The following is a 26,869-nucleotide window of genomic DNA, read 5'->3' as shown; positions in this document are numbered from 1 at the left end:
TACTCTATAAATCAAATGTTCTAGTCAGAAATAGAAAGAAGCCTGTCATTTTAAAAGAATATTGTTATTCACCTAACTTCTAAGCATGATAATAACGTAGTCTTTCTTGATATTATACAAAAAAACTTTAAATATGTTCTTAAATTCTAAGAAGCACATTACTTTTTATCAAACTAAGGGCAAAACAAAAATAAACCCACTATATTTGTTCTCTAAGTTTGAGTGAGAATCCTGTATAAATAAAATTCTAGATGTAAATGCTTTGCTAGTATAACCATTTATTACTCTCTAATTTACAGCTGACATATTCAGCTTTTACCTATAGTTTTAGCCACAGCTACACCAAGTTAACTGAGGTATTATGACACCAGTAGAAATGCAGTTCTTCCTCATATTAATGAAACTGTTAGAGAAAACAAAATCTTTTAAAAAACCAAACAAAAAAGAAAACAAAACAAAAACACCGTATTCTACCAAATCTCTACTTAAAAGTTTTAACAGGAACAGCCAAATTCCAAAGTATTTAAACTTACAGATTGGTCAGGTCCATCTCCTCCCAGCACTCTAAAGCCAAACCCTGATTCTTGTTTCCGAAGGAAAACATCCAAATCTTTGGTGTTTGGCGCTAAGGAAAACCAGAAAATAATAAATACAAACATACATATATAATACACACTTTGATTTATTTTAAAAGGATTAATAATATAATAAAATTCAATCATAAATCTCTGTTTTGTGCTCTAACCCAAACTTTGAATCAAGACTGCTTAGGAATATTTGCTCCCACTTCCATGCTCTCAGTATTACACTTCCATTAATTCTTGATGCTTTCAAATCAATGTTTCATTTTCCTAAATATGTCCTGGGACTATCAAGACAAAGATCTGTAACAGGTTAAATAAGTATGAAGTCAATTATATATAATGTTTCCACTTGTGTACATCTTTTCCGAGGTAGACCTAAATCTATTTCTAAAAATAAATTAAAAAAATTAAACCTACTTGAATCTATGATTTTACTTTAGAAAAGATCTATCATTAGTAAGTAAATTAGTATGAAAATGAATTTCCACCCTATGCACACTCTCTTCTCATCATCTCTCAGCTGGACTCCTCGAAGGAGTCCACTCTACCCTTTGGTTTCCTCCTCCGATTACACACCCCTCTGATTCATCATCCTTCGTATTCCTGCCAGGAAAATCTTTCTGAAAGACAAGTCCAATAATTTCATCCTTATGGTTAAAACCATTCTGTGGCTCTCTGTCATGTATACCACTGTCTCCAGCTTCCTCAGAACGGCATAATCCGCCCCCCGCAAGCTGCTCCTGCCCCCCCCTCCACTCTGGTTTCCCTTGCCAACCACACGCAGCTAAACTAACTCCTCGCAGAACCCAGCCCATACAAGGTCAATGTGCACATGCTATTCCTTCTTTCTTTCCCTTTTATCTGTCTCATAAACACCTACCTCATTGTCTTTAAAGACTTGGCTAAAGCTTAACTTCCTATATGAAGCAGTATCTGACACTTCTTACTACCCACAGCTGTAAAATTGACCATTTTCTACTTTGGATCCCAATTCATCCAGTCCATCCTTCTATTACTGAACCTGTTAGGGGCTTATCTGCACTTATTTGTATATGTATTTGATCACCTCTTTGTCTTTTCCATTTAGGCTTAATCATCTTTTGGGGTGCAGGGCCTATGTAACCTATTACCTCTGTATTCCCACTACCTACTACGATGTTGGGTAGACAGAAGGCACTTAATAATACATGGTTTTGAAGAAAATAAATGAATCAATGTTGAATATAAATGGAAGAAGCCCAAAGTCATATTAAAATGGGAATGAAGGAATAACTTCAACATGCTTTTGAAAGATGGAAGAGTCGAGTTTTTAAGAAAATTCAAATTAGTTTTGTTGCGTGCTTTCCTGAAATATTCCACAACTACTTACGTTTATCTTCATACAAAGTCTTAGATTTCATGTAGACCTCAGAAGGATCCAATTTCGGGGATCCTGACCTGATAATGCTGGGTGGGAAAGGCATAGGCTGGGGAATGGGCTCATTTATGGCCTCCAAACTTCCTGCATTTTCCTTTTTATCTGTTTTCTGAAATGGAAAAGGGCCTTACTTAGTATCTCAAAAAGCCAGATGGTTGATTAGTGCATAAAACTGTTGTCTGAACTGGGTATGTCAACTGATTACAGTTGTGTAAGCAGCAGGGTCAAAGCCATAGCATATTTGCAGTCTTATACGAATTCACTTTCATAGCTGTGTGTATTTGATTAAAACATATTTCACTTAAATTAGAAAAAGTGTATAATGATATCAATCAATTAGTCCTACGTTTAAGCAATTTTGCCCTTTTCTCCACCACCAAGACACAAATTGACTTTGAGAAGATAAATAGGGATACAACACAAGGCAGCACTTCCAAGTAAAGCAAGAGGGAGACTCTAAGAGAATACGTCCATGTAATTCTTGACAAACCCCATCCTCCCCACTCACTGAGTTGAATTCTCAGTGAAGATGTTTAAGGTAATGTTCTTTCTAAGAAAATGAAATAGGAAGTGTTAACTCTAATTTAGGTTATAAAGATGACACTGTAAAAACCTGCATGGCCAATCCAAATATAACCCGAAAAAATGCACCATGCCTGAGAATCAGACAAGGGATATTTTCAAATGTTCCTATTCAGATAGAACTTTCCCAAAAGAATAGCTCAGTAAAATGACTTCTTTAATAAAATTTAAAAATGAAATCCAATGAATAGCCTAAGAAAATAAATATTATGGTTTTGAGAACAGCTTGTTATCCTGAATTACGGTTAGAAGAGGGGGATTATACACATTTATGATAAGATATTTAATGTGACTAGGATGCAGGAGCAGCTTGTCAGGTAGGAGGGAGGGGACAGTCGCTGTAAAGCGTTGTGCCAGAAGGGACCCTTCACTGACCCAGACCCCGTCAGATGGCCGGGAGATAAGAGCAGTCTCTTCCTCTTTCTCCCACATGTCCTAGGATTCTGTCAGGAGCCGTGAGAGGTCGTCTGAGACTTTCATCAATTATAAAACATTAGGGTCCCCATGGCTGCACTGGCATTCGTTATGAAATAGATAGGGTAGCACAGAAGTTAAAAATGAGTACTAGAGGGACCAGAGGAATGGAGAAATGTAGAAAAATACAGTGCAATTTTAACTGAATAGGCAAAAAGAATTTCTGTTCACATTGGACCTAACTGGTCCACTTTTCTATAAAAGTGCTGAGTGTTTCTTCCTGCCTGATCCAGAAAACGGCAAATTTGCTGAGGATCCTATTTGGCGGGCTATGGAGAATTAATCCATTTTGTATCTGATGGTCTTTTGTTTAGCAGCCCAGGGTTTATGGTTATGGAAGACGATCTTTCAACTATAAGATGACAGACCCCAAATCAAGCAAAATAGAGCAAATTAGGATTTTATACATGATTGTCTTTATATCCATGTCCATATAATTGTGGATATTTAAGTAGCTACACGTGTACCTAGCACTGTTTCTTTCATACCAGTATTTGGTGCGTCCTTTGTTTAGGTCTTATTCTCTACACAGGTCTTTAAATAGGCTAGTCAGTTATTCAGAAGAATGCCAGAGAAAACTGTTCCAAGTCTGATAGCCTCTCACTCTGATAACAAGCAAACTGAGCACAGAGGCCACAATTGTTCTAGAAGGTCCTGTTTAGGGCTAAATGTCAGAAGGTTATCTAAATGTGGGTAAATTATAGTCCCTGTGAATTTATGTGAAACTACTACATCTTCCCATAGTACATCTGCTCAAACATTCAGCTACTCCTTACCCTTGTTCCTCTGAAACACAAAGAAAGTAATAGGACCCATCAGTAGGCACCTCAGTGTGTCCACATTTTACTATTTACAAGACAGGACTATTGGTAGTACAGGCCTCTAATATTCTTCCAGCAGAAATACTTAACCAGCAGAGCACACCTCCTCTATGGGCAGCTTTTCTAACTCACACGTTTCCCTCTGAGTTTCTGATACAAGCCCAGGGCAGTCTGCCTCTTGGCTCCTGCCTGTCTGTAAACGCCACCCCCATGAGCTGCCCTCATGGAGGAGAACGCAGCACCTCTCTCCGTGTGTTCGGAAGAAGCATTTGAGGACCACTGTATACTCACCATTTTGGCAGTTTTAGTTGGTGAAGGAGGACCTTAAAAAAAATGAGCCACATTTTAAAAACAGAGGAAGCATTCCCAGATCACAAATACTGCTAATGTTTATGACAAAACTAGCTTTGACTTTTAGTAGGCTAGTAAATTATGTCCAATATGTTCTACGTGCCAGGCATTATACACGTGTTTCATTTTTTATGACAATCCTAACGCATAAATGTTACTGCCATTTTATAGATAAAGTAAACAAAGACTCAAATAGATTAACATTACTTTCCTGTACTGCGGAACCAACCAGCAACTAGGCAGGAAATTGACATCCAACCTGTTTGACACCAAACCCTGGACTCTCATATTTGTTGGAACTCTGGATAATTCTCCAGCCCTCATGAAGAGATCTGAGCACATTCTACCATACCGCACAGAGAAGAAACAAAAATAGTTCAAACAAATGAGAATAATAAAAAAAAGTCCCAGTGAAGTTAAACTGCTCATTTGCCTCAAAATGAAAACTAAAAGCCAGTGAGATATATGTGAAGGGCTAAATTTTATTCTTTAAAATACTAGTCATTCATAGGTATGGATTTAAGAAAGCCCATTAAAACACGACTTTGTGATTAGTCCTTGGAACTGCATTTATGTCTGGGAGCAGTTCAAGTCAGTTGATGACCTTGGAAAATAAAATTATATTTATCTCACATGAGCACTGTGGGGTTTAATTAACATTTACGGACAGATACTAAAGCTTAAGATAAAAGCTTTATGAGCACAAGCTATCATGATTGCTTTTACAGAACAGATTAACACACCATCCAACATTTTGCTTATTCACAGAGATGCTAGCTCTTTCAAAACATCCTTGGTACATTACAGAGGTCCAGATGAAGTACCACTGCTTGAAAGAGTCCATTTCTATTATTGCCATCAACAGAGAAAATGGAATTAAGAGGATATATTTCATTTGAAGTAGCACAATGTTGTGACTCTCTCTAATCATTAAAGTCATAAATCAGATTTTAAAAAGAATATAGAGGGAAAGAAATCCATAATGGACACAAATGAAACCGCAAATAACTAAACAAGCTGCTACAAAAGATACTGCTTATGGAAGCAGTCAGACAGAACTTAAGGAAAATGCATACTAATTACCAGTTAAGTCTGCTGGGAAAAGAGATATTCTGACCTGTAAGGAAGGACAATTCACAGATACAAATGCATGAACAATGAAGATTTTTCCTTGTTGCGCTTTTACTCACCTCCTCTTAAGATAAGCAATGGTACATCTGCACCTACTGGAAACTGCTTTAGCACCTCTACCACTTGGAGATGTGTTAAATTCTGCACATTTTGACGGTAAATTTCCTTAATTATATCCCCTTTCTGTAGGCCTTGACACCACTGACTATCCAATATCATTTTCACCTTCTGTCCAGTTGGGCTGTCAGCAATTGCAAACCCAAAGCCTTTAGGGCCCTTGATCAGAGGGATAGTCACTAGTTCTGGCTGGGAGCTGCCTGACGATGCCATAGACGCTCTCTGCTCACTCAGATCTGATGGTCCATTGAGACGATCACTGATCAAGGTGTGCCCCGATTTTCCATTCTGGTCCAGAACCATCGTTCCTGACTTAAAATCCTGAGTATTCATGCAAGTCTCTCCCTTAGTTAATGACTGTCCATTGATGACAGGAGTAGCAGCAACAATGTCCACAACAGGATCTTCATTGTCATCAGGAAGTGGATAACCACGACATAAAGTGAGGTTTACATACTGATTGACGGGTACCAGTTGAAACATCTGGACAACATCTGCATGGGTGTGACCAAGGACACAGTTGCCATTGATGTCTACAATAACATCACCTGGTAAAACATAAGTCATGTTAAAAATATTAAAACCATCAAATAAGTTACATTTTTGTTGGGGGAGATGAAAATAATTAGTTTAGCATCTAAATTTGAATTTTGGAAACCTCTTACTGTTCATTAACTACTGAAAAGATAGATTTTGAACATCGACATGTCATTCTCCCTTCTGTGACTCCTCTCTAAAAAGAATACATAAATGTATAAATTCTTAATTATCTTAGTTGCAAAGAGTTATGACCTCAAGCTAAAGTGAATCTTTAAAAAATTAACTGCAAATTCATATTATCATTGTAGTATATCCTTTGAGTCACACCTAAGTGGTCACACAAAGCTAGGCACATTGTAGTAGGTGTTCGGTACATAGAAGAGGAGTGAATAACCCCATTGGCTACTTGTACAAACAGGAAATCTTCAAATACCACCTTATTTCTTGATTTTAAGTAGCCATTGATTACAATGTACTTAAAAATTCATTCTAGTTTGAACAATGTAAGGCTGAAGTTTAGAATAATAACTTATGAATGTATTTTCTTTCAGCATCTTTCTTTTTTGTGGATTTTTTCAATTTAGTGTAATTTAGTTTTCAAAAGGAAAAGTAAGCAACAAAAAAATTCAACAGAAGCAAAGAATATATTATTTAAGATGCTGGAAATTCAGCTGAATTAATCCTTGTAAAAGTTGGTTTTGCTTTTCTGATTTTACATTATTATGACCACTTTGGTTGCAGGATTATTACCACTTGACATTTATCAGTTGTGTGTTTTTCTTAATGCAGCTTTAGCTTTTAAAATTTGTCCTCTGATGTCTCATCCATTTGCTGCTTTTATTTGAATACAATTATTCAAAAGGTTATTGCCAAATAAAGGTGCTTTAATTTGTTCTGACTGCATGTAGGCTTTAAAAAAATCAACATGAATGGTATTTAAAAACAAATGTTAGTCTGTGGAAATTTGTTGCAAAATTCAAGAAGCTATAGAAATTAGACTAATTAGAAACAAAGTTTTGACTTTTCTTCCCCTGGTCAAAGTTCCCAGAATTTTAATGGAAGTATTATATTGTTATACAAATTAATAACAGTTTTAGACATATCTGAATCTATATTATAAAATCCTGACAGCATATACAATAGCTACAAGATGTGTTTCATGGACAAAATATTTAAAAAGTCAAAACTGAGGACTTAGGAAAAAACTTTACTATTAATTTTACTCTCTAGAGTTTGTTAATTTTATAAAGTAATAAAAGAGAGCTAAAAATAATTTTCTTTATAAATATAACTTTTGATTATTTTAAGTTTTCTTGTTTACGTTTCTATCACCTAATTGGGAAAGCATAATATGAGACAGCCCATATCCCAAGTGAAAATAAGTTGATATCTGCCATCAAAAGTAATATGACAATTGAATCGTCCAAATGGGGGACATACTTACACAAAGTATGTGAAATAACAGAGGATTAGAAAAGTCTAGCAAACTGTGTAAGAAGCAACCTCAGTGGATTACTAAAATCTTTCTGGAAAAAAGTACTTAAACCTTCCCCATAATCAGTAACTAGTCTTAAACTTCCTCTAACCCACTCAGCCATAAACACTGTCAGCCATATAAAAATATCTAACAATCACTAAGTAAAGATGTTGGGAAAACTATATAAAAGACAAATTTATACAGCTCTGTAAAAATAGTAATATTATTGGCTATAATTCTTAACATAGCAGTTTAATTTTACTAACAGCCACTAAGGAAGCAAAAAATAAAAACCCAACTTGGAAAAAAACTGTGGGATATAACAATTTGCTCAGTATCATTATAAACATCACAACGAATCATTTTTCAAAAAAGATTACAGGTTAATGTTAAATAACTCCAAAAGTACCCAACATAATCAGAGAAAATCAAACTATCAAATAGTTTTCTGATATGGTTAATAAATCTTTAGCTTAGTACAGCCAAAGAGTTATCTCAAAATATGCAAACTATTCAAAAAATTAATAAATTTAATGTTTTGACTAAGTTTCCACTTATTTGTAAAAATGACCCTCCTTCAAAACTCGCATGCACTTAGTTTAGAAGATAAACTATTTTAATACAGGAATCTCCCTCTTCAGTTGTATAATTTAGTTCTCTCTCTCTTTATTTATATAAATATATATATACACACAAGTTTTATATATACTTACATAGCTACTGTATAATATTTGTTATATACGTTACATATATAATATATATATATAACTTTTTCACTATAATTTTTGTTATAGTATCATAACTCTTTAAGTATTTCCTTTTTTTTTTTTTGGCCACACCTCACGGCATGCACAGGATCTTAGTTCCCCAACCAGGGATTGAACCCGTGCCCCCTGCAGTGGAAGTGTGCAGTCTTAACCACTGGACCGCCAGGGAAGTCCCTCTTTAAGTATTTTTGAAAAATCTGTTACCTGGTGCAATTTTCCCATCCTGAGCTGCAGGACCATCTTTCAGCACGTTTTTCACTTGTAGGAACTCATCAGGCCTATCTCCACCAATAATGGTAAAACCAAATCCCATTGTGCTTTTTTTCAATGATGCTCGAACAAGGATGCCTTTAAGCTGGGATGGATCTCGAGTAAAGTGTGATTTTTCCATATCTGTGTAAAAATGAGAAACAAGAATAATTACAATGAATATAGCCCTTGAAGCTCATCTCCAAGATAGTCTATATAACTTAAATATAACAAACCATAACATAACAGGAAAAAAATAAGAGAATCTAATGTTATAGAACAGTTGGAATTTAAACTCATAAACTAAATCACTGAAAAAAAACCCTTAGTTAATGAATCATTTATCTTTTATAGGACTCTTCTATGTCATTTGAAAGGTAAAAACATCTACTTTATCCCCTCCTCACTGCCTTGTTTGTACTTACTTTTTCTTATCCCAAAGAGTCCTTTATTTAGAAGTCAAAATGACACTCCTGAAGGGTAACATTTATTATTAAATTCCTGAAAGCCTTCAGCACTCATTCAGATGTATATTTCATTTGAATAAGCAGCTACTGAGGTCTATGCAGAAAACACTATACTAGGAAGATGAAGGCAACTGTCACAAACTTATAAAAGAGAACACATCGAGAACTTTTTATAATTTATGACTCAGGCTTTCTGCAACCTTTAATTTATATCTGATGAGAGGAGCAAAGCCCTGCACTATCAGTATACAGCTCCATGCGTCTTTCCCTTTTACTCATATTTAGTGGAAACTTTAGGAAGACAAAAAGCACAGCTCCTCTGAAAAGACTATTTTAAGAGGTTTCCCCAGATGATCCTAGAACTAAAAGTGATCCATATTTGCAAGTAATACCTCTCTTCTCTTCCCCAGAAACTTTCGCTCCTCCCTTCCACCCGGCTGCCATTAGGGCACTTATGAAAACCATGGGGATCAAATTGTACAGATTCATAATTTATAAAGCATTGTTTAAGTTATCTTTTTAAAATACGGTTTAAACTTTTCTCACAAATCTCTTTTTTAACAGCTTTATTGAGATATAATCCAATAATGACAGAATTAATGACAAGTCAAAGACGTGCAACCATCACCATAGTCTAACTTTAGCACATTTTTCTCTCCCCCCAAACACACACACCAAAGAAATCTCTGTGTCCATTAGCAGTCACTCCCCATTTCTCCCCAACCTGCCCTCACATCCTAGGTCTTAGGCAACCACTAGTCTACCTTCTGTCTATAGATTTGCCCAATCTGGACTTTTAATATAAATGGAATCATATAGTATGTGGTCTTTTGAATGCTTTATTTCACTTAGCATAATTTTTTTGAGGTTCACCTGTGTTGTAGCATGTGTTAGTACTTTATTCCTTTTTATTGCCAAATAATATTCCACTGTGCAGATATATCACGTTTTATTTATCCATGTATCAGTTGATGGATATTTGGATTGTTTATACTTTTTGGATATTATAAATAATGTTGCTATGAACACTCATGTACAAGGTTTTGTGTGGGCAAATACTTTCATTCCTCTTAGTTACATACTGGGAATGGAAATGCAGCAGTTACCATAAACATATCATAACTATGTTTAACATTCTGAAGGACTGCCAAACTTTTCCAAAGTGGCTGTACCATTTTACATTTCCACCATCAATGTATGAGGGTTCCAACTTCTCCACATCCTTGCCAACACTTGTTACTGTCTGCTTTTTTGGTTACAGCCATTCTAGTAGGCGTGGAATGGTCTTACACTGTGGTTTTGATGCTCATTTCCCTAATGACTCAAATTAACAAGGGTGACTTGTTTCATACTTAGACCACACTTAGCACTAATATCAAGCGCAGAGTTTATCTGTGTGTATCTGCTGCTGCCCCTCTTAGCAAAGTGTTCTAAGAGGCATGCATTAAACTTATTGGCAATTAGAAAAGAGCAATCCTTGGGGCTGCTCTGTATGGCTGTATAGATTGTGCAGTATGCATATGGCTCCTGCAAGAGGTAGGGCTGCCCTGGAAATACTGACAAAGGCAGGTTTGGGATAGGAGTGGGTGTACTCTATTCATTATGTTCTTCCCAGATTTTCTGATCTCTTACAAATACAAGCACTTGACATTTAAAAAAAAATCGGCTATTTTGGGCTTCTCAAAGGAGAGGACTAGACTCCAGATAGGAGTGTATTCACCACAGTAAACACTATTTTGTGAGGCCTCTGAGTTTGGCCAGTCAGGCTACTTGTGGCAATACCTCAGTGCATTGCTGGCTCTTGATGAGCCTCTGACATTCAAACTAGCAACTCACCTCTGAGCAAAATATTACTTAAAAAAATTATTTGACATGCTCAAAGCCTATTTAGTTATGTAAGCTGATTATGACTGCCCCCTAGTGTGGCCTATCAGATCGTAGATAAGATCATTTAAGTACTGTGTGCAGGTACTTGAGGAAAATATCTTTGATGAAATGTACCTTCCTCATTTTTATGTCAAATATTCAAATATTTCTGGTCAGCTATCCCATGCTCTAGTCCCCGTGAATATCAGAATAAGACTGGCATCTGAGGGCTACAACAGAAAATCAGCATATAATATATGAGCTCCAATATGTGCAAACATTAAAGTGGGAGGGAAAGTTTTGGTTAACACCTAATTTGGGAAAGTAGTAATAAAACAGCCAAAGCCAATTAGAAATTGGTCAGAAGTAGGTCTTATCAGAATTTAGATACAGAAAAGTGAGAATAAGAAAGGCACAAAGAAACTATCATTGAGTCTAACAATCCTGATTTTAAATCCAAGCTTTGTGATTTAGTTGAGTAATCTTGGAATATAATTCAACCTTTTTAAGTCTCGGTTGCCTCATCTATAAAAGGGGGGGGGTAATAGTACCTAATTCATGGGGTTGTTACAGGGATTAAACTGGGTAATGCACAGAAAGCATAAGAAACAGTGCTTGACAAACAGTAAGTGCTCAATAAATGTAGATAAACACAAACCCATACAGGCTGCCTAAGGAAGGAGGCTCACGAACTTGAGTACTTCTGTCCCTGCGGCAAGTATATCCCTGGGATGGAAGCATCAGACAACTGTAACTTGATGCCATCAAGGCATCTGGACGGGGAAAATAATATTAACAACCTTGCAGCAATATTTTGAGACTTAAATGAGATGATGTAATATAAAGCATCCAATTTAGCACTAGACTCTATCTCAATAAATGGTAACCATTATTCTTCAAGGACTAGCATAACTTCCATCACTTCTAGGAAGCCTTTCCTTTCCTCTCGCAGTGAGATTTAATTTCTCTCTCCTTTGTTCCAACACTACTGTTTATATCTGTAATATTTTACTATACTAAAATTATGTGTCTGTTTCCCTGGCTAACTTGTGGGCTCCTGAAAGACAGATGCTGAGTCATTACTCTCTCACAGGAGAGTGTCTGGTTATCTAAAGTAATAAAACACATGGGTCCTGCCCTCGAGGAGCTTAGAGCTTAGTAAAGGAGAGAAGATCTTTGTTATGGGCCATGGAAGACATGGGCATTCAGGAACTACATGTTATAATACAAAGAACTCTGAATTTAAAGTCAGTAAAACTAGGTTCAAATCCAGACTTGACACTCACTGTGATTGTAAGCAAGAGGCTTAATCTTTCCTGAAGTCTGTTTATGTGTAAAATGGGGACTCATGTTCCTCTGCAGTTAATGTCCTCTGGCTACCCCTTTCACACTCAAAGCTAGCAAAATAGTTGGCTAAACCCACTGTCTTCACTTCTACACCTCCCATTTCCTCTTTATTCTACTGCAGTTTTATTTCACTCTTCCCTTGCTCTTGCTAGAGTGACAAATGACCTCCACATTTTTAAGTCCAATGTAAAACACTTTTCAATTTTCATCTTTCTCGACTTTTCAGCACCATGTGACACAAATACTCAGCTTCTCTTTGAAACGCGTTTCTTCTCATGGCTGCCTATCCTTACAACCTCATCTCTTGTTACTACCCTAAAATACCCTACGCGCTGGCCATTTGTAACTGTTCTCTGACCCCTGGACCACCATTTCATGCTTCTATGATTTTATATTTTCTGTTCCTTCTAGCTGGTATGCCTTGTTGCTCCTCTAAAATTTTGATCTGCCTGACTTAACTTTTCCTGGCACTTCAAGACCCAGTTCACATTATGTCCTCTGTCTGAAGGTTCCCCTGCCCCCTTGATTTCCTCCACCAAAGCAAAGTTGTGCACCCCCTCCTTTATGCCACCACTGTACCTTGTACATCTCTATTAATAGCAATGAAAGCTATTGTTTATTGGTCACCATGTGCCAGACATGTATTTGTAAGCACTTTACATGTATTGTAAGCACTTTACATGTATTAATTTGCATACTCAGAACCACCTTAAGATGTAGGTACTACTATTATTCCTGTTTTGTAGATGAGAAAACAAAGAATTTAAAAACGCAACCAAGGTTACACAGCTGGGATTCAAGCCTGCTCCGCCCCCTGCTCATTCAACTACTAATACAGGATGACACCTATCACCATATAGTGTAACTATTAGTTTCCTATTTTAGACTGTGAACTCTTGAGGGCAAGACCTATCTGACTCTTAATCATTTTTTAATACCATGTACCTAGCAAAGCACTGGGCATACAGTAGGTGCTCCAAAGTATTTGTTAAACTAAAAATATTTTGTTAAATCAAATGCAAATCTTAAGGGAAGAGACTATGTTTTGGAAGAGTAGTTATAAGAAAAAACTGTTTCTCTCACTGGCAACAGAAGTGAAGAATCTAATAGATTATTATGATATGACCATATAGACCTTATTAATGACAGAAAGAGAAGGGGGAGGAGATGAGGAGGGATAAGTTGGATGTAAGAAATTTCTGGGCATCTTTTTCAAAATACACATGGCTAGGCTCATCAAAATCTCAGGACCTATGTATTTTTAAAATGTTCCCCAAATGATCCTGATATTACTAATACCCTACCATCCCACTTGAGAATCAATGATGTAGGCAATAATATAGTGGATTTACTTAGTATTTGTTCATATCAGTTAATGAAGAATCCTGAATGGTTACTGACGTTAGATCTAAGCAATTAACTTGAGAGAAGCCCATAATGAATTAGAGATCTAATACTGGCTTGACCTTAAACACTAGGAAACAATCTAATCTTCAAATTAAAACCTTGCACCCATAACAAAGCTATTCAGTCCCCTCTGCCAACAATTTCATACTTTCTATATAAGCAGCATGAGAAAAATCTCAGTATTCTCAAACTGTCCAGATGTTTTATTAAGATTATTCATACCTTTACAGTGACAGAAATTAGATATTCTCTGTTGAATTTCAAAGCCCCAACAGTAAAAAGTTCAAACTCACTTTTATTATTTCAGCATATAAGTTTCACAAGTTATTCTTAGAAGAGAAGATAGAGGTAAAAGTTCTACCTGGTTTTGAAGACCCAGTATCAGCCTGTCCTAACTGCTTTTTCCTTTTGGCTTCCTCCACTGGATTTTCAAACTGGGTTTTCTGGTTAAGGTGACTGTAAAATGTAGAAAAATATGCATTTCAGTTTAATATGAAAGAATTACATATTTTTAAAAAGACTCTCATAGGTTAAGGGATAAATATGTACCTTTACGCTATGGAACCCAGATATGCTGACAGGTCACAGAGGAAGAGCCTTCTGGCAACTAAAGAAGGGCCCACAGAAGATGCCTAGAAGTCAAAGCTGCTGAAGTATTCACTATAGCTTCTTTATAAACGTTTCTAATATAGCTAATAACAGTTTTCAAAACTACAGTAGAAGCCCTCATATATGATATAATCAGAACTGTTGGTAATTAATCAGTTAATTTTTTTTAAAGGCAGTTAATGGTAGGAGGGTTTTAAGGTTCTCTAAAGTGAAGCAGCTGTAAAGACACATTTGAAGAAATCTGAGTGTAGAAGCCTTCTAGAATTTTACTATTATTTTTCCAACTGACTCACCCACATCAATTTAGCAGCAACTAAGCAAGTGACTTGCTTTTATCAAACTGTTATCACAGAACAACTCTCACAGTTAAATTTCTTCAAAATTATATAATAATTAGTTACATAATTATAACATAAGTTTAACTGTTTTTTATGATTTAGGCGCAATCACAACTGACTCTTGAAAGCATACAAGTCTGTGAGGGAAAGCAGAAAAGCATGGGGAGACTAGAGGTAGGCCATTAGCCGATGGTATTCAATATACTACGGGTAAGAGTATGTTTTACAGAGGGAACTGAGCATAGGTTATTCTGGCAAGTCAGTTAAGTGTAACTTGGTTAAGAATGCAACGATTGTACAAAAGATGTTTAAGACCGCAAACAGGTCTAATACAGAAGCAAGGGGGAATTATATTCTAGTATTTCTATAGTACAAATATATTTTAGCCAAATGAAATGTATTTTCTAGTAGAATCCATTTTAACGAGAAGTGACATTAGTAAATACCAACAATTAAACAACAAATCATGAGAATTTCAGATTATGATTGTCTTTAGATAGGCTATTACAAAATCTATATGTAAATAGTCATATGACTTGGATATTTTCTTTACCATTTGTGAACATTAATGGTGATGGAGGAGGGGGCAGCAGGGACAAAAAACAACCCTACAGCAAGATATGCTAGCTTCTGAGTATGCTTCTCTATGCCTTTTAGGCTTCTAGTGCATTATTAACCCTGCAACAGATGTAGGTATTTAGTTTCAGAGCTCTAAATAGGGCAAGTTCTACTTGACATCCTTTGGGTTCTGATTTCACAAAAACTCAGGTATGCTTCTGCTTCTTACTATGAGGGGGGACCTTATCAACTGAGTTACTGTTTACCCCTCTGTGAAAATGAAGACTTTGGTGTTAAGTTAGGTACCTTTTTAAAAGTTATTTATTAGGTACTGATAATTTACATAGTCTTGAAAAAATAAAACTAGAAACTGACACTTAGAAAAGAATAAACCTGTTGGGAAAGAATCCTGGCTCACTTTAACGTCATCAACTAGAATGACTCACTTTGCCACCCAGGTATTAGAACATAAAAAGTAGTAGTATACTCTTTGTTATGTGTGGGAGAAGAGAGTAGAAGTATGCGAATGAGTAGTCCCTTTCCTGAAAATTCTTTGACAAATAATGTAAGATTTTAGTGAAGGGAGTAATTGCATCTGTCACCTTAGACTATCTAGATTAAAATGTCACCCAAAAAACAAAACAGTAAAAACACTCTCCTTTTCATTTAGTTACTTATACCCATAATATTATTAAGATAACAAATTTTGTCTTCTATAAAACCAGCTTATGGAAGTAAGAGAGGAGAATATGACAGATTATCAGAAAAATTAAACAAGGGTAGCAAACAAGCTTAATTAAATATATAATAAATAATTTGAAATTTCACCTGTATTAAAATTTTGTATATAAGAATTTTAAGAATTCACCTCAACAAACAAAATCATTATCCTTCACGAAGGGTTAAGATATTAAAAGCAGACATATTTTGACTCTGTCACCTGACTGCATCAAGACAGTTAAAGCAGTACGTTAAGACAACATTTCTAAATATATAAGCATTCTTATGGAAGGCCTGCCATCAAATTTTGGGAACAATTTTATTTTCAAAAATAAATTAATCCATTTCAGAATCTCATCTTCTAAAATAAATACTTACCAAAAAAAAAACCTGCCATTGCAGTTGGTGTTACTACTATAAGGCTCCTGCCAAGAGCAATCATTGTGCCATCTGGTTTGACAAACTAAGAGAGCCAAAGAGTAGCCATTCAAGTTAACAGCTTTTTATCTCCATCAGTAAACTCGCTGCAGATTACTATAGTCGAGATTCAAAGCCTAACTAATCTGGGAATCAAGCCACACTCCAGAGCTCAGCTGACTCCATACTAACGTGCATCTTGAGTACAGCCTGCTCTTTCTTTTTTTTTTTTTTTTTTTAAGATTTCTTTATTGACTGATTGATTGCTATGTTGGGTCTTCGTTTTTTGTTTTTTTTTTTGTGCTATGGCTTTCTCCAGTTGTGGCAAGTGGGGGCCACTCTTCATCGCGGTGCGCGGGCCTCTCACTATTGTGGCCTCTCTTGTTGCGGAGCACAGGCTCCAGACGCGCAGGCTCAGTAGTTGTGGCTCACGGGCCTAGTTGCTCCGCGGCATGTGGGATCTTCCCAGACCAGGGCTCGAACCCGTGTTTCCTGCATTAGCAGGCAGATTCTCAACCACTGCGCCACCAGGGAAGCCCCAGCCTGCTCTTTCTTAATCTAATAAATTACCCTCCTGTAAAATGAGCTCGTCTGGGAGCAATCATACAAAATCACATTGCTGCCACTGCTGTTGCTTCTAATCAGGCTATTTCACATACCTCCATGACAGCTGAGAGCAGGTCACTTCAGGATTTGCCCTAAAGTTGCTTCAATATTAGTATATCCTTGCTTAACGAGAACCAGATCATTTAGCCCAAGATTTTATAACAGGCAAATGTCTTTCACCTCTTGACCGTGTACTCAAATTCACTTGGAATGGATACTAAGAGAATGAGAATTATTATCTCAGAAATGTTCAGTAGTGTTAATGGCAAATAATAACTGATTGAAGCCCAATTTAAGTAGACTAACTCTTGGGGAAAATCCCACAATTCCTTTTCAGCTAGCCTTCAAATATTTCTTTGACTAGAAAAATGGTTGGTTTTTTTCTTCTAATTAAATATGCTTTAGAAAAAAAATAACAAAAGAACTGCTGTGAACTTTTCACATCACAGTATTAGAAAGATATGAAATAACACAATGGAAATAAAATTAACATAACCTTTCAATGGAACCAAAATATTGACACTGTTAAGTTACATATCCAAGGGTCAAAATGACTCATTTTCTTAGGGTACAAGTTAGATTTTAAGAAATCATTCCAAAAATCCCTCTAACTACAGTGACTCAAGTAACAACCTACACACTAGGATAAAGACTAGCGTTGTAACAGGACTCAGAGTTACTTGCGTTAGGGAAGTGGCACTGCTTTGTGCCAACAAGTGATGAAAAATTAATTAGCAATCACAAAACTAGAAGATTCTCATGTTCGCTATTTTTCCAGGTAATAATATTTTGCCTTTACTACCTTGGCAGTTGGTGCAGACTCCTAGTTCCCAGGTAAATAGTAACCTCTCTGATGCAATTATTTGCCTGGTACTAGATGCCTGAGGTCAAAATTCTATCCATACCATCTGGAAAGAAAGCAATCCCAACGATCTTAATAATGTAGCAATTAGATAAGTGAAGAAAAGGGAAAGAAAAATCAGATGTTGATGTTATCCTAATTTCTCTGGCTAACATAGGCAGGTGTTTGATCCTCTACGCCAACACAGATTTATGTTAAATTTAACCATAACAGCTGTGTGAGAAGCAACTTTCACCCCCAAAAAGAATACTAAGTTTTCCTTAATTAACTCCTTGAAAGAGAGAACAGTTTTAATTATATACTTCAAAGGTTTAGATCATTATGATACAATGCCCTTAAAGTCCTTTCATTGCTTTCAGAACCATGCAAGTATAGTGTTGAAAGTGACCTTAATAGTTCACCTTATTTCAGTCTTCTATCTACTACTTCTCTCTTCAGAGGCCACAGTAGTACTGACAACATCTCTAGCCATTACTCTTCTGGGCAACTTCCCCCTGTCTCTCTATACTTACTTCAAAGCCAGCTTCTAGACAGCCCAGTCAGTGAAGTAAATGCCCACTGTCCTTACCTTCTCATTCCCCTAGTGGCAAAACCTGAAAGCTGGACTGCAGAAGCATAAAGTATTCCATTCACTCCCTAAGTTGTGTAATGAAAGGAAAACATTTGGGAGAACATTAACTGAGGTAACAAACTTACTCAACATAGTAGGTCCCATACTGAGGGTCTTCAATTTTCTCCCAGCCATAAGGAAGTTCTGCAAATAAAAAAAAAAACAGAATTGAGTGAAATGCCAGTTTCAAAACCAACAAGAAAAGAATTTACAGAATGAATTTGTGTCTTTTATTTCATTACACTAATATTTGGGAGACGGAAAGCTGAGGGCTCACTTTCAAAGAACAAACACAGTTTGAGTGGTTTCTTCAATAGCTAGTGAGTACCTCGGCAAGTAATCAGAAGCACAGAAGAAAAGATGACATTAAACTCAAAGGTGTTTATTCCAATCACGAGCCATAAAATGCTAATTATTTAAGAAATCACCTGGTATACTTCTTTCATTTAAAAAGCCTGATAACAATGAGGTGAGACACACCTTGTAGTTCAATACAAGCAGCAGCTGCGTGTTAAATTTTTCACTATTAGACAAAGGATTTGTCAATTATTCCTGTTATCACATTCTGACCCACTTCTCCCCACAGGAAAGTCCAGCCTTGGATTTTTGCCATTTCAAGTGGGCAATCTAGATTTGCTTAAAATCTAAGAAAATACCTACTGTCCCTTGCAAGAGCTTGATCTAAGTATCTGAAGGAAAATTTATTTAACTACACAGTGCCTTGTGTAGAATCTATATTTATGTATGGTTACAAAGAAATACCTTACATAGGATTATTATGTGTTATTGCAAGTAAACTGACCAATAAAATATAACCAGAAAAACTGAAAGTAGTTGAATTTCTGATAGTTAAAAAAAAATCTGGTCTTTGCAACATAAACTGGCCCTGTCAAGAAAGAATCCCCTTTCCCTCCCACTCTGTTTTCCAAGGTAAGGCTGCTGAAGAATCATTTTATTAGTCAGACATGGATTAAGTTGGCAGGAGTGTTCCTACCAGGTGGTTTTTATTGCTATCAATTATACATAGGAGCCCAGCAAGAAGGAATTTTTAAAAAATCTATAGTTGTACACTATGAGGACCACCCTGACCACCCTTTTATTTTCAATTTCTTTTAGACTCTTTTTCTGCTGTGCTGAAAAACATGTACACATGTGCACACACATACAAATGACATATGCTAGACAGCAAACAGGCTTAGAAAATAACAAAGTACTTATTCATTTTATATCATTAACCTGTAGTATATCGACTTTGTAAGTAAAAATTCCATTATAATGAACCTGATAAACAATACAAACTGTTATGCTCTAATAAACAGTATTATTCCACATTCAGAACAAAAGGAGAGAATAAATGACTAGCCTCTTGATGAAAGGCTCTGAATCACCTCTACCCCTTTTCTCCAGCATATTTTTTCTGCCTATGTATATATATTAATTAGTGGTTATGAAGCTTGGTGAGTTTCTGTGGTTTTCCTTTGAAGGACCTGGTTGAAATTTCTGAGGTGGAAAAGATGAGAATAGTTGAAAAGTAACTACTATATGAAACAGATCGAAACAACTGAAAAGAACTGGGATACACTCAGTTCACTTTGAGCCTCCACAGCTAGGAAGCAAACAATCATCAATTAAGTAAGTACAATATTTTATGACCCATGTGAAGAAAAAAAGGACAAAGAGCATTGCTCATCATCCAGTTCTTCAAGGGGTTAAGATGCAACCCACTGCAGTCACCCAGGACAGTGCATCCTGAAAGGAATTCAGGATGAAAATAAAACAAAACAGGATGAGGCACGCCAGTGCTTTGGACAAACGGGCCCCTGGGTAATTAGATGCATATCACAGGAAGAATTTCAATGATCCCAGATCCTTGCATCTTCCCATACATAGAAAGTACTAAGTCCATTAGCCTGAGATGTCTGTTCTTTGTGATTAGCGGTCATCTTTTGCTAAGATGTATGCTTGACTGCGTGAATTTCCCAGCTAAAAACTCATGTATATCCTGGCTCCTCTCCTACCTCTTGGAGCAGTTCTCAGAGCTCCTGAGTCGCTGTCTCCTGGGCTATGGGGCTCAGTAAGACCCTGAACAACACTTAAGCTCATAACTCTCATGTATGTTTTCCTTTAAGTCGACACTAAGCAACTGTTACATGCACATAACATGGATTATATCTGTTGGATTATATCTGTAAAAAAATGCTCTATAATAATATTACCAAAGCATTATCATTGAGGATCTTTCATGAGAGAGCTATTTTTCTTTAATAGAAATTTTCTTGAAATAACATGGGAACTCAATTGTGCTGTGTAAGGATGACTTCTGCAACTGCACCACAACTGGATTTATGCTTTTTAAAAAAAAATTATTTATTTATTTTTACTTATTTATTTTTGGCTGCATTGGGTCTGTTGTTGCGTGCGGGCCTTCTCTAGTTGCGGTAAGCGGGGGCTACTCTTCGCTGCGGTGCGCGGGTTTCTCATTGTGGTGGCTTCTCTTGTTGCAGAGCATGGGCTCTAGGTGCACGGGCTTCAGTAGTTGTGGCTCACGGGCTCTAGAGCGCAGGCTCAGTAGTTGTGGTGCACGGGCTTAGTTGCTCTGTCACATGTGGGATCTTCCCGGACCAGGGCTCAAACCCGTGCCCCCTGCATTGGCAGGCGGGTTCTTAACCACTGCGCCACCAGGGAAGCCCTGGATTTATGCTTTGTCTTTGAGAATTTTGGAGAATTGAAGCAACTATAGAGATAGTTGAAACTTTCCATTTGCTATCTGAAAAATTCACTAAAAAGGATGTATTAATGCCTAATAAAAATAAAACATCAAAATTAATATATTTCATTGTTGACGTGGAAGTTGAGTCAGCATTTTAGCTAGTACTTAAAGAAATTAGCAACTAACAGATAAAGTATAGCCCTTTCTTTAGGAGAGTAAACAAATTGGTAATTTATCTTCCAGATTACTTTCAGCAATCACTTTAAACCCTCATACGTGATAACATTAGCTAGGTTTTTGCAGGGCAGATTCATGCAGATAAAGAAGTGGTTATTGGGCTTCCCTGGTGGCATAGTGATTGAGAATACGCCTGCCAATGCAGGGGACACGGGTTCGGGCCCTGGTCTGGGAAGATCCCACATGCCGCGGAGCAACTGGGCCCGTGAGCCACAGCTACTGAGCCTGCGCGTCTGGAGTTTGTGCTCCGCAACGAGAGGCCGCGACGGTGAGAGGCCCGCGCAGCACAATGAAGAGTGGCCCCCGCTCGCCACAACTGGAGAAAGCCCGCGCACAGCAGCGAAGACCCAACACAGCCAAAAATAAATAAATAAATAAATAAAATTAAATAAAAAAAGAAGTGGTTATTACTTGCCCACTTAAATAAAGGTAATAAAAGCAAGACTAAAATACCTAGCAATTCTATACACTATCCAGTGAGTCAATTCATTTACTGAATTTCTTCCCCTTTTCCTTCCCTTTTTCCCCTCCCTTCCTTATCTTCCTCCTCTCTCCTTCTTCTTTATGCAAAAATAAAAATTAGAAACAGTATAGTTCTTGACATCAAGGAGTTCATAGTCTAAAAATGAAGACAGAAGAGAGAAATGATATAATGAAGGTAAACGCAAGCTTTTGGGGAGAGCAGAGGAATGACACCAATTGCTTGGTAAAGCAGCTATCAGAAAAGCCTTCTAAAAGAGGGTGATGTTTGAGCAGTCTTAGAGAATGAGTTGGGATTGGGGAGAGGGAGGCCATTCCATAGATCAAAGAGCACTGAGGTACTAAGAATGGCTGGCATTTTCAGTAATTACAAATAATGTGATAGGGCTAGAGAGAAGGATGTATGCAAGGGGGCTTGTCTTATAAGCAAGCACCAAAACACATTTCTGGAGTGCTGGGTTAAGAAGTTTGGTCTTTATTTTGATGATGATGAAACTGACTAAGCTGGACTGAGACATGATTACATTTATATTTAGGAAAGATTATGGGCAGCAGTAATAACGGATGAAATAGATGGAGTGGAGTGAGAATAAAAGCAGACAAACAAAGTCATTAATAGCTTAGGTAAGAAATTATGAAGGTTGGAGCTAAGACACTGGTAGTGGGAATACAGAGAAAGAATGGATAATAGAGACAAGGAAGTCAAAGCAACAGAACTCAATGACTAACACGAAGACTGAGGGAGGAAGAGAGGGGAGGAGGCCAAGATGATCCCAAGGTTAATGGCTCTTCAGGCATGAAGATGATATATTATCAAATATTTACTGGATACCAATGATGAAAATAGCTGTGGGAAGAGGAAAGAGGTATTAATTTGGATTTAGAGGCATTTAGGAGACAGATAATATAGGAAAAGTGCCTAGCACCATTGGACACTTAAGAGATGGCAGGTTTTTTAAAGTCAGAATTGATAGAACTTGGTACTCAACTGCAATGAAGAAGATAGGGTGAGGATAAAGTTGAGGATGACAGCCAGTTTTAGGCTCACGGAACTGGGAGGATGTAATGTCATTTGGTGATGGCAGGAAGCTCAGGTATAGAGAATATTTAACTCAGTTTGGGAGGTGTTACATTTGAGGAGCTATGCAACATCCTTATAGAGATATCCAACAATCTCTTGGAAATATGAACCTGGTCCTCAAATGAGAAATGTAGGAAGGAAAGGATTTGGGAGACATTGTAGTTAAAGCCATGGCAGTGGACAAGATTACCTAGATAAATTGTGAACAGAAAAAGATGGAGAATAGAAGCTTAGGGGCATTAACAATTTAAGGAGCAGAGACAGTAAGAATAGTCAGGGGGAATGATGTCAAAGAAGACAAGAGGGGAGCATGGTCAACGCTAACAAATGCTTTATAAAGCTGTCAGGACTCAAGATAAGGGCTAAAAAGAGTCCACTACGTTTGGCAATCAGACCGGAGGTTATTGGTAACCTTAAGAAAACCAGTTTAACTAGAAAGGTAAGGGGCAAAATTCAGCATATTGTAATATTAAAGAGTAAAGTAAAAGGTGGAGCCCTTAAGAAGAGAGCCTTTTTTTTTCTTTTTTTCTTTTTCTTTTTTTTTGAAACTTGGTTGTGAAAAACATAGTGTGAGAACTGTGGAGGAGAAGTAGGGTCAAGAGAAAACGTGTTTATTTACTTTTGAGATAGGAAAGAGCTAACCGTATTTTTCTGTGTTAGAAGCTAAAGCATTCCCCCCAAAAGCTGACTCAAAAGGCAAAACTATTTCTGGCATATCAAGCAGTTGATTGTTTCTAAAGCCCATAAATTTCTTTCCTCTTCTCCAAATAGGATTTTTCTTATTTAAATATATGAATTACAATTGTTTTCTCATTGTGGAGCTCTATTCAGTTGATAATTTTCTTTTACCATTCTAAAACGATATCGACATTCAATACATTTTAGTAAAAATGTCTTTAGTAAAAAATTTAATCTTTCTTTCATCTGAAGAGAAAAGGAGTGGGTTGAGAGAGTAAAATGGATTCCTGATGTTGAATTTTTAAGATAAAACAATTTAACTAAGTTTAACTATAACAATTATTTTAAGTGGAAGATAAATATGTACATAGATTAAACCATCAGATATGGTATAAAAACACAGGTTCTGAATATCACAAGACTGGGGAGAAAAGGGCAAGTTTTAGAAACTGTGAGGTTTTTCTAGAAGATCTTCAATGTTCAGCAGAATGCAAACAATATCTTAAACTATAAAAACTGACATTTAAAATAGTTATTACTATCCCCTTTTGAACATCTACTCTGTGCAAAGTATTGTGGAAATTACCAATGTAAGTCAGATACAGTCTAGTCTGGAAATAGCCTATTGTGGGGCTATTTCTCCCCTATTGAGGGAGGAGACAAAATATACAGCAAAAGTGATAATGGTTGGCCGAGCATAAAACAAATAGGTTGAAGGTTCCAAATTTTGGGGTCCCCATAGGGAAGTACAGGTGATGTTAGAAAGGCATACCCAGTACTGGGGGTGGGAGAGTAACTCTTAGATTAAAATGTTTTGAACATCCTTAGAATACTGAGTGCAATTCTGGTTGCTCTATCTTAAGAAAGATATAATTAAGATGACCATATAATGTATTCTACACTTTTGAGAGTAAAAGGGGACACTGTTATTAATTATGCTGGGACAGCAGGAATAAGCTGGATTAGTCCTTGGCCAACCAAGACATATGGTCACCCATAATGTAAAGAGCATTAGTGGATCACACTCATCCAGAGAAACATTTCCAGTTTCTCTGAGCCCCTTTACTTTGTTCTCCAAGGAAGAAAGAATGTCTGATCTGACTGGTGAGTTTTAGAGAATGAATTCTACGTGCTTGGCTCAGGGCCTCTTGGTTCTCTTGCTGTTCTGGATGCTAGCCTGCCTGCAGAGAGGATGCAATCTGGTCTTTTCACCATGTCTGCCTTGTGGGAGGGATCAAACAGCTGAACACAGAGACCAGAGATTGAGTGCTTAAGTCTGCCTCCTGTAGGGGTAAAATATTAGTAAGCCCAATAGAGGTGCAGAGCTAAAGCTATGTTCACTCAGCAGATGGTATTCTAACCTCATCTGTTTCCTGCGTCCTGTGTCTCATACATGAGGTGTATGAGAAGTGTCAGCTCTGCCATTTTCTCTCTATTGACTCCTCACTAGTGAATGAAGACAGAATTCTTTTTTTTTTTTAACTTTTTTTTTTTTTTGGCCATGAGGCATGTGGGTTACTAGTTCCCCGACAAGGGATTGAACCCTCGCCCTCTGCATTGGAAGCGCGGAGTCCTAACCACTGGACCACCAGGAAAGTCCCAAGACAAAATTATTATTTATTGCTTCCCTCAGAACCTTAAAGAAATTAAATATTATTTTCAAGAAGGATGACCAAAATAATCTGGAGCATAGAGTAGCTTCTTTCCTTCTTTTCCTTTCTTTCTTTTCCTCCTTCCTTTCTTACATCCAAACATTTAAGTCTCTACTGAAGGGATATATAGGTAAGACAAAATTCTTGCTCCTACAGAGTGTAGGCACCTAGTAGTGCCTACTAGGCAATGTAGTAGTAAGTGCTACAACAGAAATATGCATGTGGTACTGTTGTGCACGGAGGAGAGAACACCTAATCCTGACCTGGAAGAGAATGACAGAGGAGGCTACAAAAAATTATACTTTACATCTGAGCTTAAAAGGATAAGTAGGTACGAGCCAGGTGGACACAGGGGAAAAGGCTGGTTCCTGGCAGAAGAAATGGGCCTGTGGCAAAGGCAAAGATTAAAATGTGTCATACTTATGGCATGATAATACTTTGAGAGAGAAATATAGAATACAGTTCAATTACAAAAAATCTTCAATACTTCCCCATGGAGTCTCGACTTTATTCTGCTGACAGTAGGGACCATTAACTATAATGGCCATTAACCTGAGCAAGGGAGAGGTATGAAGGCAGTTATATTTTAGAAAGATTAATTGACAATGTAGCTAAAGTTTTTTGATCATGTAGTCTTATCAGTAAAAAATCTGACAATGTACTTCCAAGAGATTTATATATATTTATATTCATAAACATATACATACTACTCTACTAACATGTATTTACATAATAAAACATACACAAAATAGAAGTTTAAAAAGGAGATGGGAGACTTCCCTGGCGGTCCACTGGTTAAGACTCCATGCTTCCAATGCAGTGGGCACGGGTTCCATCCCTGGTTGGGGAACTAAGATCCCACATGACGCGGGGCACAGCCAAAATAAATAAATAAAAAATAAAGAGATGAAGACTAAACAATTATCCCTAGTTTACCTCAATGTGGTTTAAAAAAGCTCACATGAGGTGTATGAGAAGTGTCAGCTCTGCCATTTTCTCACTATTAGCTTGGGCTTGCATATTTGTATTATCTTCAATCAGCAGTGTCTTTGTAGAAATCCTTTTGAGCCACATTTTAATTTTGTGTGGGTTAAAAACCATGTAACATAGTCTATAAATCCACTCAACTGTGTACAAGTAACTGCAAAACTTTACAGGGCTCTTGGCAAGAGCAAGGGTGCCACCCATGTTCTTCCCTCAAGACACTCTGGGGAGTGTACATGATAATCTGACATACAGAATGAGGTAGAATGCCATTACCAATCTGTATATAAAATAGTAGAGAAGGTTAATTTATTTTTTCCCAATAGAAACATTATGAAAAGTTCTGACATTTTTTTCCTGTACCCGAACAGATAGTTGGAACACCACCATTTTACAGACCACTGGCATAAAAGATATACTGGAGGAGAACTGTAGGAAAAAAAGACCAAGAAAAATCCAAGCTGTGGTAGTCAGAGGAAGGGAGAGGAAGATACAAAAAAAAAGCATGAATAGATAGAGGCATAGGTAGCTATGTGAAAAAGCAAATAGAGCAAAATGTTCATTATAATACATGTATTCACTGAAAAATTCTTTCAGTTTTTCTATGTTGGAAAATTTTCATAATAATATATTGGCAAAATATAGAAAAAAGAAAGAGCAGGGATTGGAAACTATATAGGGAATAGAGCAAACAGAGAGGAAGAAGCAAAAGTGACTCAAAGGATTTTGG

General features: G+C 36.9%; 1 protein-coding gene across 5 annotated transcripts in view; it reads right to left on the bottom strand.

The window, feature by feature from the left end:
* Window positions 1–26,869, bottom strand: part of MAGI3 (membrane associated guanylate kinase, WW and PDZ domain containing 3) — a 260,158-nt gene that overhangs the window by 40,655 nt on the left and 192,634 nt on the right. For all 5 annotated transcript variants that reach the window (XM_057544916.1, XM_007169372.3, XM_007169373.3 and 2 more), the window contains exons 7-13: window positions 18,404–18,461; window positions 13,959–14,053; window positions 8,466–8,654; window positions 5,420–6,025; window positions 4,170–4,201; window positions 1,954–2,110; window positions 534–625 (exon numbers count right to left, since the gene is read on the bottom strand). In XM_057544916.1, coding sequence (XP_057400899.1) covers window positions 534–625; window positions 1,954–2,110; window positions 4,170–4,201; window positions 5,420–6,025; window positions 8,466–8,654; window positions 13,959–14,053; window positions 18,404–18,461 — 1,229 coding nt within the window. The remainder of the gene's footprint in view (window positions 1–533; window positions 626–1,953; window positions 2,111–4,169; window positions 4,202–5,419; window positions 6,026–8,465; window positions 8,655–13,958; window positions 14,054–18,403; window positions 18,462–26,869) is intronic.

Source organism: Balaenoptera acutorostrata, chromosome 1, assembly GCF_949987535.1.
Source record: "Balaenoptera acutorostrata chromosome 1, mBalAcu1.1, whole genome shotgun sequence".
NCBI lineage: Eukaryota > Metazoa > Chordata > Mammalia > Artiodactyla > Balaenopteridae > Balaenoptera > Balaenoptera acutorostrata.
The sequence above is the reverse complement of the archived record's forward strand: the minus strand, read 5'-3'. Positions and strand labels throughout refer to the sequence as shown.